Source organism: Oncorhynchus nerka, linkage group LG3 (assembly GCF_034236695.1).
Source record: "Oncorhynchus nerka isolate Pitt River linkage group LG3, Oner_Uvic_2.0, whole genome shotgun sequence".
Lineage (NCBI taxonomy): Eukaryota > Metazoa > Chordata > Actinopteri > Salmoniformes > Salmonidae > Oncorhynchus > Oncorhynchus nerka.
The window spans coordinates 62,884,432-62,897,512 of NC_088398.1; the positions used below are offsets into that span (position 1 = coordinate 62,884,432).

General features: G+C 42.8%; 2 protein-coding genes across 2 annotated transcripts in view; one reads left to right on the forward strand and one right to left on the reverse strand.

Moving 5' to 3' along the window:
- The window catches only part of LOC115112180 (popeye domain-containing 2-like), a 20,033-nt gene continuing 6,952 nt past the window's right edge, over positions 1 to 13,081 (forward strand). Inside the window, 4 exon segments of the mRNA XM_029639060.2 lie at positions 1 to 2,166; positions 3,332 to 3,440; positions 3,549 to 3,957; positions 3,960 to 4,156. Of these exon segments, the coding sequence (XP_029494920.2) occupies positions 1,670 to 2,166; positions 3,332 to 3,440; positions 3,549 to 3,957; positions 3,960 to 4,108 (1,164 nt within the window). The 5' untranslated portion in view covers positions 1 to 1,669 and the 3' untranslated portion in view covers positions 4,109 to 4,156.
- The window catches only part of LOC115112170 (phospholipase A1 member A-like), a 4,704-nt gene continuing 3,156 nt past the window's right edge, over positions 11,534 to 13,081 (reverse strand). Inside the window, exons 10-11 of the mRNA XM_029639021.2 lie at positions 12,870 to 13,025; positions 11,534 to 12,754 (exon numbers count right to left, since the gene is read on the reverse strand). Coding sequence (XP_029494881.1) covers positions 12,664 to 12,754; positions 12,870 to 13,025 — 247 coding nt within the window. The 3' untranslated portion in view covers positions 11,534 to 12,663. The remainder of the gene's footprint in view (positions 12,755 to 12,869; positions 13,026 to 13,081) is intronic.

Here is a 13,081-nt window from a genome sequence, read left to right on the forward strand (position 1 = left end):
TGTTGTTGCTGGCTGGCCGTCTTAAAGGGACCTGGGATATTCCTTGTGTTTTTATTTATACCTCAACATGAAAGGAAGATGTGATCGCTGCACAGATGGTCATGATGGAAGATATGTTCCACTGAGTGACATGTTTTTTAATGCTCTGAATTTCAGAATTATGTGAATGTTGTTCTGCTGATTTGAGTGACATAAATATCCTATGCAATTTGACTCGAGTACTTGATTTTATATGGCAGGATGAAAAGCAATTGAATTAATTGTACAGGTAGGAAGTGTTAGGGATGCAATATTATCCTAATTTTATGCTAAACCATAGACAACTATACATGATTATACATAACTACAAAAAGGCCGGCTATACTTCCTGTCACCCTGCAAAAACGTCCTGGTATTACGGTCCTTTGATGTTCTGCTGACTGGTGACAACTGCTCTGGTATGCACTTTGGCTTATAATAACTTCTGCTCCAGCCAAAACTTGGCACATCTGAATTCTTAAAAGGAATTCGTGTGCTCAAATGTTTGTGGTAGAAAGTATTGGGGTGCTGGGTTCCAAAAGCCATATATTTAAATAAAGGAAAAGTCCACTCTGGAATATTCTTTACCTTTTAATGTATTATTTTTTTAACAGCAGAGGTCAGAGCAAATGGATGCATCTTATGTGGTGTGAAGGCACATTCTAGTCTTGACAACTTTTTGTGTCTCGATATCCCAAGGGGTATGATCAAAGCCACTCACTTCACCCGACCCCTATTCCAGTGACACTTGGACTAGTCCTCTGACTGGGCATGGTTGTCAACTATGGGGGAAGGGGGTTCATTATGTAAACCTGATCTACTCTGTAATTCTACCTATTTCAGGATCTCTAAATATGCACCCAACAGAGCCCCTCTCTAGCCCAGTGAGGTTTAGGGGCAAATGGTGATTCTGGTGAAAACATTGTTTAGGTCTGGCCGAAGGGAGAGTTCTTCTTGGTGTGACTTACCTGGAGGCATGACCAGAGCCCCTCTATATGCACCCAGGAGAGTCCGGAGCATAAAATGTTCACTGTACCCTGCAATTACATCTGCTGCTCTGCACATGTGACAAATAAACTCTGTCACTTCTCACTCCTCCCTCTCTCCAGCAGTGTTATGTTAAGTAGCTGGTCTGCTTTCTGTCTGTGGCTGTACTCCTTGGGTTTCAATTCCAAACATGGTTATCTTTCTAGGGGTCTCTCTCCTCTCTCTCTCTCTCTCTCTCTGCTGCCAACTGTGCGCACTCCAGAGCAAACAAATGGGTGAGGAGAAATAGAAAATCTATAGACAAATCATTGAAGGGACGAGAGGGAGGGAGAGACGCACAATGTGAGAAATCCATTCCAATTGTGTTTATGGTGTAATAACCGAATAAAGACACATCGTGTACTCCAGCTGTATGTAAGGGAAAAGGGAACAATCTTTTTCAACGTTTTCTCAGTTTTGACTGAACTTTTGAGAAATAGACCAACTCCAGTGACAATTGTTCAGTCTCACTGATAAAGCAACAAAAACTTCAAGATTTAGTGGAGGACAACCTTTTTCTACCAGCTTTGACCTCTGGTATCTTTTGTAAACTTTGGAATATAACACATTTTTAAAACTTATTGAACAACTAGATGTTTGGTTTGGAATAACAGCCTCCCTTACCATGTGTGCAGACAACTCCACCCTGTTGGAGGCGGTTCTCTACGGCCATCCACCATGCGATGGCTGGACCAACAACACTGAGGGGGCCTTCTACCACCTGGGCAACACCGTCTTGTTCCTGGGATACATGGGAGGCAGCGGCGCCTACGGCTGCCTATTCATATTTGGTTTCCTGACGATTGCCTTCACCTGCCTGGCCCTGTGGGGCTGGATGACCATGTGTGGGGTGGATGTGTTCACCTGGAACTTGCTACTGCTGGTGGCCTGTGTGCTCCAGATCTGCCACCTCGTATACAGGCTGCAACAGGATGGCCTGGCCAGCGAGGAGCTGTTGGCCCTCTACTCAGCCGTCTACCAGCCCCTGGACGTTCCCGTACAGGTGTTCAAAGATATTGTGGGGGCCTGTGAGAACAAAGTGCTAGCACTAGGGGTAGAGGAGACGTATGCGGTGGAGGGCAAGACGCCCATCGACCAGCTCTCCTTTCTGCTGTCTGGGAGGTGAGTGAGGGAAAGGTGTACATTCCAGTGTAAGTCCCAATTCCAGTGTTCATTCTTGGTAGTATGCTACTGTAGATATGGGAAAAGACTGGAGTCTTGTTTTAGTTAAGTTGCTGGAGTAACAGTAAATTGTAGTTGAGTTAAATTACTGATGTCAGATTGTCATGTTGTTTTGAGTGTTCCTAGTTAATGTTCTGAGTGTGGTTAGTGTTCTATTCCCCACATAGTGCTTTGTCTCTTGATCTGTCTGTCAAACAACAACAATGACCCAAACTAGGGCTCATGGAAACCTGAGAGAGGGATATTACTTACCAACGATATAATTAAACATGGAACACTTTCAAGAGGTCATGTGTCCTAAGGAGTGACTCCGTTGCTTGTTGGCTAAGATTGAATTTAACGTGTGTATGTTGGGTTTGGGAAGGTGTGGTTATATTATACCCAGCCCCAGACATTTGTAAAATACAGAGTATTTGTGTCACTGACTCACTGTAGTGTACTTGCTCCCCTTAGTGGCAGGGTGCCAGAGCTGGCTCAAATACTTTACTTTCAAGTATTTGAGGTGTACCTGATTTAGCTCATTTGGGACTAAACCATTGGTTCCATTGTACCAGGCAAATTAAATGAAGCGCTGTTCAAGTCATTTAAACAATATGATGTATTTCACCCAGGTCTGGTGGCTGCTGCTAAGTTGTTGTGATAGCTTTATATTTGGTGCTCTCCTGAGGTTGTGTACCAACACAGTAAACTAACTCCTATACGACCTCTAAAATTAAATGTTCATACACCGGGATAGCTAACTATTGTTCGCAAATAACATTTGTTGTTATAAGATGACGTCTGTTTATGCCATTTTTATGACTAACAATTCCAGGTTTCACTGACTTCAAATGAATGCCATAAACATGAAGTCATACCTGAAAGAGCACTGAGGGAATGTCTGTGACTTGTAAACCAAGAATAGATGTTTTTCTCTCTTGGTTCACTTCCCTTGAGTTTTGAGGTTAAGGACAGAGATATTCATGTTAACTTGTTTCAAGGTTTTGGATCAAGTCTAGTTATGTGCATCTTCTCCCTCTCTCACTTCTCTCATCATCACCTATCAATGCGTTCTCCCTTCTCCTTCTCTCTTACTAATCTTGTCCTTTCCTGCTCTCCTTGGTAGGATCCGTGTGTCTCTGGATGGACAATTCCTCCATTACATCTTCCCCCACAAGTTCCTGGACTCTCCTGAGTGGGAGTCTCTCCGACCCAACGAAGAGGGGAACTTTCAGGTACTGGACAAATGCTCGCTATTCATTCATCCAGTCATTAATTGATTTATGAACATTCATCCTTTCCCTTCACTCTCACCCCTGACCATCTATCACCCTAAACCTCAGGTGACCCTGACAGCGGAGACGGACTGCCGCTACATCTCATGGCGTCGGTGCCGCCTTTACATGCTTCTGTCCAAGGAGCGCTACATTGCCCGCCTCTTCTCCATCATGCTGGGTAGTGACATCGCCGACAAGCTCTACTCACTCAACGACAAGCTCTTCGTGAAGAGCGGCGTGCGCCTCGACATCCGATTGCCCAGCCTCTACCACGTCCTGGCCCCCTCCTCCCTGGGCAGCGAGGGGGAGGTCTATAGCGGCATTGGTAGTGGGAGTGCCAGAGACCAGGTAGCCCCAGTGGAACAGCAGGAAGCAGCAGTGGTAGATGTGGACCCGGTTCCAGCCTACCAGAGGTCAGAGCCTCCAACACCCCCAACCCCCCGGCTGCAGATCCGAGAGAAGACCCCCACCCCATCTCGGCCAACCCCTGCCAACCATCCCAGCGCCAGCCCTCAGACATGGAGATGCCATCTGGTGAGGACTCTACCAGCCTGGTCCTAGAAGACTTTGCGGATATGACCGGGTCCTTAATGGATTATGGGAGTGAGAGGGATTATTTGAGGTAGATGGCAGGTTGCTGGAGCTAACACACTGGGCCACTACTTAAGATACATGTAAGTACACCTGTGTGCAGTGAGAGGGTGGGCTGGGCAGGGGTTGCGTGTGTGTTTTACTTGCTGTGTCCACTCACTAATCCAGCTTTGAACTGGCCATGCCATGTGGTAAAGTACCTAATTTCAATTTTGCAATGATTTTCTGTTTGTTATCTTACATATTCAATCTATTTTATACAGAGGCTATGCACTGCTTGCTCTTTCGGCTTCTAAAATTATATGAAAGTTTAGGGAGTGAGTTAGTAAAATCGATACATTTTCTGGTAAAAATGAATGAGCCTGAGAGGAAGAACATTGGATTGATCAAAGAGTTGGCAGAACTGGGACACCTCGCCTCTTGAGTACCCACCCAACCCCAAAGGCCTCTGTCTCTTCTTTCTAAAGTTTACCTTCACTCCATCTCAATGTAGATCTGAAGCCTCAAACTCTCCACCCCCAAAACTTTAGCTGTTCTAATTCTTTACATGTACACTCCCCTGCGTATTTATTTGGACAGTGAAGCAAACTTTTAATTTGGCTCTATACTCCAGCATTTTGGATTTGAGATCAAATGTTTTATGAGGTGACAGTACAGAATGCCACCTTTTATTTGAGGCTATTTTCATACATATCTGTTTTACCGTTTAGAAATGAAAGTACTTTATGTTTCTAGTCCCCCCATTCGAAGGTGTCATACGTATTTGGACAAATCCACTTATAGTGTATTAAATTTGGTCCCATATTCCTAGCACACAATGACTACATCAAGCTCATGACCCTACAAACTTGTTGGCTGCATTTGCAATTAGTTTTGGTTGTGTTTTTGGATTATGTTGTGCCCAATAGAAATGAATGGTAAATAATGTTGTAATTTGAGTCACCTATGAGTGTAAATAGGAATAGAATATGTTTCTGAACACCTCTACATTAATGTGGATGCCTCCATGATTACGGATAATCATAAATGAATTGTGAGAAAGTTAGTGGCAAATAGTGCATTCAGAAAGTATTCATACCCCTTGATTTGTTCCACATTTTGTTACAGCCTGAATTCAAAATGGTTTAGATTTTTTCCCCTTACAAATCTATACACAATGCCTCATAATGACAAAGTGAAAACATGTTTTAAGAAATGTTTACAAATATATTGAAAATTAATGACAGAAATATCTTATTTACATATGCATTCACACCCCTGAGTCAATACTTTGTAGAAGCACCTTTGGCGGCGATTACAGCTTTGAGTTGTCTTGGGTGTCTATCAGCTTTCCACATCTTGATTTTGAGATTTTCTCCCATTCTTCCTTGCAGATTTTCTCAAGCTCTTAAAATAGTTGGGGAGTGGCGCTGAACAGCAATCTTAGTCTTTCCATAGATTTTCAATGGGATTTAAGTCTGAGCTTTGGCTGGGCCACTCAAGGACTTTCACATTCTTGTTCTGAAGCCATTCCAGCATTGCTTGGGCTGTAAACTTGGGGTCCTTGTCCTGTTGGAAGGTAAATCCTTGCCCCAGTCTGTTATTTGCATTCTGAAGCAGGTTCTCATCAAGGATTTGCCTATATTTGCCTCCATTCATTGCTCTATCCTTACCAGTGTCCCAGTTCCTGCTGCTGAAAATCATCCCCATCGCATGATGCTGCCACCACCATGCTTCACGGTAGGGTAGCCTAGTGGCAGGGTAGCCTACAACCAAAACAAACTGCAAATGCATCCAAGTTTGTAGAGACACAAGCTTGATGTAGTCATTGTGTGCTCAGAATATGGACCAAATACCAAACTTTTGACTAAATTTAATACACTATAAGTGAATTTGTCCAAATACTTATGACACCTTCAAATGGGGGGGACAGATTCATAAAGTGCTGTAATTTCGAAACGGTAAAACAGATACATATGAAAATACCCTCCAATAAATGGTGACATTCTGTACCGTCTCCTCATACAGTGCATTATGAAACTATTCATACCAATTGACTTTTTCCACATTTTATTACATTACAGGCTTATTATAAAATTGATAAAATAATTGTTTTTCCTCATCAATCTACACACAATACCCCATAATGACAAAGTGAAAACAGGTTTTTAGAAATGTCTGCAAATGTATATATATAAAAACAAAACAGAAATACCTTATTTACATACACTACCGTTCACTTAGAAATGTCCTTGTTTTTGAAGGAAAAGCAATTTTTTTGTCCATTTAAAATAACACCAAATTGATCAGAAATACAGTGTAGGCATTGGTAATGTTGTAAATGACTATTGTAGCTGGAAATGGCTGATTTTGAATGGAATATCTACATAGGCGTACAGAGGTCCATTATCAGCAACCATCACTCCTGTGTTCCAATGGCACGTTGTGTTAGCTAATCCAAGTTTATCATTTTAAATGGCTAATTGATCATTAGAAAGCCCTTTTGCAAATATGTTAGCACAGCTGAAAACTGTTGTTCTGATTCAAGAAGCAATAAAACTGGCCTTCTATAGACTAGTTGAGTATCTGGAGCATCACACGGAACCCAAACCGGCTGCGTGCGTGCGCCATCGTGCATGAATGTATTTTGCCCCCCCCCCACACCAAACGCGATCATGAAACGCAGGATAAAATATCAAAACAAACTCTGAACCAATTACATTAATTTGGGGACAGGTCGAAAAGTATTAAACATCTATGGCAATTTAGCTAGTTAGCTTGCACTTGCTAGCTAACGTTAATTTGTCCTATTTAGCTATCTTGCTGTTGGTAGCTAATTTGTCCTGGGATATAAACATTGAGTTGTTATTTTACCTGAAATGCACAAGGACCTCTACTCTGACAATTAATCCACACATAAAACGGCCAACCGAATCGTTTCTAGTCATCTCTCGTACTTCCAGGCTTTTTCATCGTTTAATTTATATGGTGATCGCATCTAAACTTTCATTGTATTACCACGACTACCGGCAAAACAGTTAGTCTTTCAATCACCCACGTGGGTATAACCAATGAGGAGATGGCACGCAGGTACCTGCTTCTATAAACCAATGAGGAGATGGGAGAGGCAGGACTTGCAGCGCGATCTGCGTCAGAAATAGGAATGAGCTCTATTTTAGCCCTTGGCAACGCATATGTTCGTCCGCGAGCAGTGTGGGTGCAATAATTGAATAACATGGATTTCTAAATTTATTTTGCGACGCTCGCTCACGCGACGTGTCCGGTCTGGTCAACATTTGTGGATTTGATTACAGGCTCAAAATTAAAGCTATTCTATGCGAGAAGTTGCTAAGAAACTGAATATCTCGTACAACGCTATGTACTCCTCCCTTCACAGAACAGTGCAAACTGGCCCTAACCAGAATAGAAAGAGGAGTGGGAGGCCCAGGTGCACAACTGAGCAAGTGAACAAGTACATTAGAGTGTCTAGTTTGAGAAACAGACACCTCACATGTCCTCAACTAGTAGCTTCATTAAATAGTACCCGCAAAACACCAGTCTCAATGTCAACAGTGAAGAGGCGACTCCGGGATGCTGGCCTTCTAGGCAGCAAACTAGACACTCTAATGTACTTGTCCTCTTGCTCAGTTGTGCACCGGGGCCTCCCACTCCTCTTTCCATTCTGGTTAGAGCCAGTTTCCATTCTCCCGGTTGCGTCACAGGTCGGTATCGAACCCGGGTCTGTAGTAACGCCTTAGACCGTTGCGCCACTTGGCAGGCCACCATTGATCATCCTTTATGTTTCTACAACTTGGAGTCCACCTGAGGTAAATTAAATTGATTGGACATGATTTGGAAAGCCACACACCTGTCTATATAATTCCCACAGTTGTCAGAGCAAAACTCAACCCATTAGGTCGAAGGAATTGTCCATGAAGCCCTGAGACAGTATTGTGTCGTGGAACAGATTTGGGGAAGGGCACAAAAACATTTCTGCAGCATTGAAGGTCCCCAAGAACACAGTGGCCTCCATAATTTTTAAATGGAAGAAGTTTGCAACCACAAATAATCTTCCTAGAGCTGGCCGCCCGGCCAAACTGAGCAATCGGGGGAGAAGGATCTTGGTCAGGGAGGTGATCAAGAACCCGATGGTAACTCTGACAGAGCTCCTCTGTGGAGATGGGAGAAACTTCCAGAAGGACAACCATCTCTGCAGCACTCCATCAATCGGGCCTTTATGGTAGAGTGGCCAGGCGGAAGCCACTTCTCAGTAAAAGGCACATAACAGCCCACTTGGAGTTTGCCAAAAGGCACCTAAAGGACTCTCAGACCATGAGAAATATGATTCTCTGGTCTGATGAAACCAAGATTGAACTATTTTTGGCCTGAATGCCAAGCGTTACGTCTGGAGGAAACCTGGCACCGTCCCTACAGTGAATCATAGTGGTGGCAGCATCATGCTCTGGGGATGTTTTTCACCGGCAAGGACTGGGAGACTATTCAGGATTGAGGGAAAGATGAACTGAGCAAAGTAGAGAGAGATCCTTAATGAAAACCTTCTCCAGAGCTCTCAGGACCTCAGACTGTGGCGAAGGCTCACCTCTTAATAGGACAACAAAGCACACAACCAAGACAACACAGGAGTGGATTTGGGACGAGTGTCTGAATGTCCATGAGTGGCCCTGCCAGAGCCCCGAGTTGAACCCGATTGAACATCTCTGGAGAGACCTGAAAATAGCTGTGCAGCGACGCTCCCCATCCAACCTGACAGAGCTTGAGAGGATCTGCAGAGAAGAATGTGAGAAACTCTCCAAATACAGGGGTGCAAAGCTTGTAGCATCATACCCAAGAAGACTCGAGGTGGTAGTTGCTGCCAAAGGTGTTTCAACAAAGTACTGGGTAAAGGGTCTGAATACTTATGGAAAATGTATTATTTCAGTTTTTTATTATTAATACATTTGCAAAAAAAATTAAAACATACTTTTTTTTTTGTCGTCATAATGGGGTATTGTGTGTAGATTGATGAGGGGGAAAAAACAATGTAATTCATTTTAGAATAAGGCTGTAACGTTACAAAATGTGGAAAACATCAAGGGATCTGAATACTTTCCGAATGCACTGTAGAAAACATTTGATCTCAAATCCAAAATGCTAGAATATAGAGCCAAATTTAAAGTTTGATCTTCACTGTCCAAATAAATATGTAGGGGAGTGTATATTGCAGCTTCTCCCTCACTCCTCTCCCAGTATGTGGCCTGCCCTCTTAGTAGCTAACGTCCTGCTGAGGATGGGTGGAGAGTGTGTGTGTTTGGATTGTGTTCGTTTACCTAGGTTAGACTGCCCTTTTCTGCCTGGATTCAGGCCAGAGGAAAGATACTTTTGTGCTACAGTTTATGAAACCGTTTACAAAGCCGTTTACCTCACAGTGACCCTGATAGCTTATGTTGGTTCAGACAGATGGGGTACCATCTGTATGTATGTTGGAGGTTTGTAGTTTGGAACAGGAAGGGGAGACAGCAGGGTGGGGGTGTGATGCTGGCAGTCAGCTGTGTGTTTTTGTCTGACAAGGATTAGAGCCTGTTGGAAACTTTTGGGATATCCTGGCAGCCAGAGATTCAGTGCCATGCACTTAATCCACGTGCCTACCCACTGCCCCCTCCCTAGCTATCCCAAAATCCTCCCTGACCCAATCGCGGGTCAGATCGTGTTTCGGGCGGAGAGGGGGGTTGGATTCGAGGATAGTTGCTGGGTAGAGGGTGGAGGGCTCTGGCTCTGCTGTCATTGTAATAGCTGCTGACCTTCATGTACAGTCTATGGTCAGTTAGCCAGTGGCTACGGCAAGCAGAGGGTTGAGGTTTCGAGAGGGGTGAGGTATGAAAGAGGGGAGAGGGATGTGGATCATGTGAAAGCAGAGACCAGACACGCTTAGAGAACAGCCCATCACTCCACTATCATTAGCTAGGTTTCCATCCAATTGGCGACAGATTTTCATGCGAATATCCTAAAATCTGCATAAAAGATTCTCCCACCAGAGATGTTTCCATCAAACAAATTTATTGTGGATAAAAGGCTGTGCATATTAAATAAAGTTAAATGGGTTTCTATTGTATTTTTATCTCTGCTGATGGTTTTGTTCACAAAAACTGTTGTGTTATATAGCAAATATGCCCACTCTGATCTTGACACATGTGCTCCATCCAGCAGCTCGCAGATGAAGTGCGGGCAGGCTACTTACATGATGAGATTATTATGGATAATAGCGAGATCATTTTTTTGTCAAATGACAGCCAAGCATGATCATTATGTCACCAGAATAAGACCCTCGATATTTATTGGAAAGGAGCAGCAAGCTCATCACCGTGCACTTTAACCACCCTCCCACTGTGCAAAGAATGGTTGAATCAACATTGTTTCCACGTCATAAAAAAAAAAGATTAAATCAACATGGAAAACTGATATTTTTTGTTGATTTCATGTTGAATTCACGTTAGTTGACAACTCAACCAAATGTAAATCATAACTAGACTTTGAACTGATGTCTGTGCCCAGTTGGCTGTGAAATACATAACTGATTTAATCTGTAGCCATTTCTCGCATAATTAATTTTACTTACACAAAAAGATCCCACCATGTCAAACGAACAAATTCTGTCGACATTTATAAAATTGTATCGGCATTTCCTATTTCCTATTTGTGACTTTTTTCATGCGTCAAGTAATTCATTCGCATTAAATGGTTGGATGGAAACCAGGTAAGTGTCACATCACAGGTCAATATATCCCTCATCTCTCACTGTTAACCAGTTCGAGTGTCAGGAATGTGAAGACTATGCCAATGTAATTCGACCAATGGGAGCTTTTGTTGTGAGATCATCTTGCAACCCGACACTATACTGTATTTGAGCTGTAAGGCGTGTACATAACATTTAGGGGAAGATTAAACACTCTCTATACTTGGACAAGGTGAATATGAACTGCCTGCCATTAGGTATGTTGCCGTAGTAACAGTTCAGCTTGTGTTTCTTGACAGTTCATGATAGACTGACCAGTTGTCAATGACCGGTGTTCTCAGTTGATTCCACAGGAGAGGAAACCACTGGGAGTCTACCATTGCGATACCAGAGAGGGAGAGCTCCCTTGGCCCCTACCGGACACCTCTATGCTGTGATGGTTTCAACCGGATTGGAAACAGTGGACACGTTCCAGGAAATCTTTTTACAGTCAGGCTATGCAGATTATCAGATGTCCCAACACCTGGCAAAGTGTTTAACATCTCAGGAACCACATTAATATCATTTAGCATTCTTCTGAGATGAGCAGTGCGACTGCAAAAAAGATGACCTGGAACACAACCATCACTGCCCTGGGTGGAATCAGACCTCCCCAACACCAAATCCCACTCTCTCACCTTACCTCACTTCCTCTGGTGTCATCTGTGCGTGACAATATAGGAAAGAGTGAAACCCTGGACACTGGAAAGAATTATGTTATAAATCTGAATTTATTAGTTAAGGTCACAGACCTCTTTTTATTATTTCACTCACATGTCTCCCATTCATCTGGATGGAAAGCCTTTTGATGTGGATATTGTGTTAGATAGGATTATGATTCAACATTAAAGCAATCATGTGTATTTTATTTTTTAACAACCGAGGTTGGGTTGGCTAGCTAGGGGCACGTTAATCGTGTTTGTTTGTGCAGACATAATCTGAGAGAATAAAGTTTGACAGACAGCATGCTAGAAGGGGATTTATCTTCATACTCACATTTTCCAAAACACAATTCCAAATTGAACAGGCTTTTGTTTATGTGAATGTGAGACGTCTCACACATTGTACATTTATTTAGTCATTAACATAGAACAAGAGTGTTATGTTTTTGTAAATAAAAATGGGACTACATATACATATATTTTCATGGGGCCAATGTTTCTTGATAAAGCTCTTGGTGAAAATGCATTCCTGTCATTTCTCCTTCATCCTCTGTCAGAAATAATAGTCTCCAAGTTTATCATCACGAGGCACTCAAAATCAGTTATCACAGTTGCACATTTGTTGCTGAATATGTTGCTCACCCCTGCTTATCAGAACTCAGAGAGTTAAGCCCTTGAGTACAGACAAAATTCACACATTCCAGAGTTACCCTTTTATTGTTTTGCTTCAACAGAAGCTCTGAATAAAGTAACATTCAGCTGCGTCGGAATGATTATGTACATCAATACTAATGCTGTTAGAATATATTAAAGAAATGTAAAGAAGTAGTTTGGAACTGTTCTGGAATCTGTTTGGCTGTAGGTGGTCCATCAGTAACATATGACTAGGGTTATAGGATGGCAAAGTTTGTGTGTAGCTGTTTGCAATGGGAGCTATTAGCTGCATGTGTGTGTTTCTGCGTGAGCTAGTCCCAGTAAAACTCTTCTAATTTCCTTTCCTTCATTCCCAATGATAACTATAAGGATAGGCTTCCTCCTTACTGCTTAGACCTATCAAAGCATTCCACATCATTGATGATAAAGGAAAGGAGATGAAGAAAGGACACAGTTTCAGACTATTGGGAGGTTGCTAGAGAAAAAGAAACATGCTGGTTCATAGGATCTGTGTGTGTTTACTACATCAGTAATTCTCACACAGCTGTACGAAATCATGGTTCCATGGAGATCCTCGCCTTACGTTTATCTTCTTCACACACAATGGCTCCACTTCTCTGAAAGAGAAACACATAAGTTACAGTGTCATATGCATGCACAGGAATGTTGTGTGTGGTGAACAGGTAAGTGTGTGAAAAAATATGTGTGTTAAATAGATGAAAGGACTTATACCCGACAGAGGGGAATTCTGATATGCAGACAGACACAACGTGGATGTCTCCCTGCCTGTAGAAGTGCGCTCCAGTGTTCTTCAGCTGGATGGAGTCTATCTCACACAGTGGCACTGGGTGGGCTATCACCCTACTGTACATGGTGCCGTCTGTCTGTCTGAAACACACACACACACAGCATGCCTGTTACTGAGAATATAATCCATGTTTACG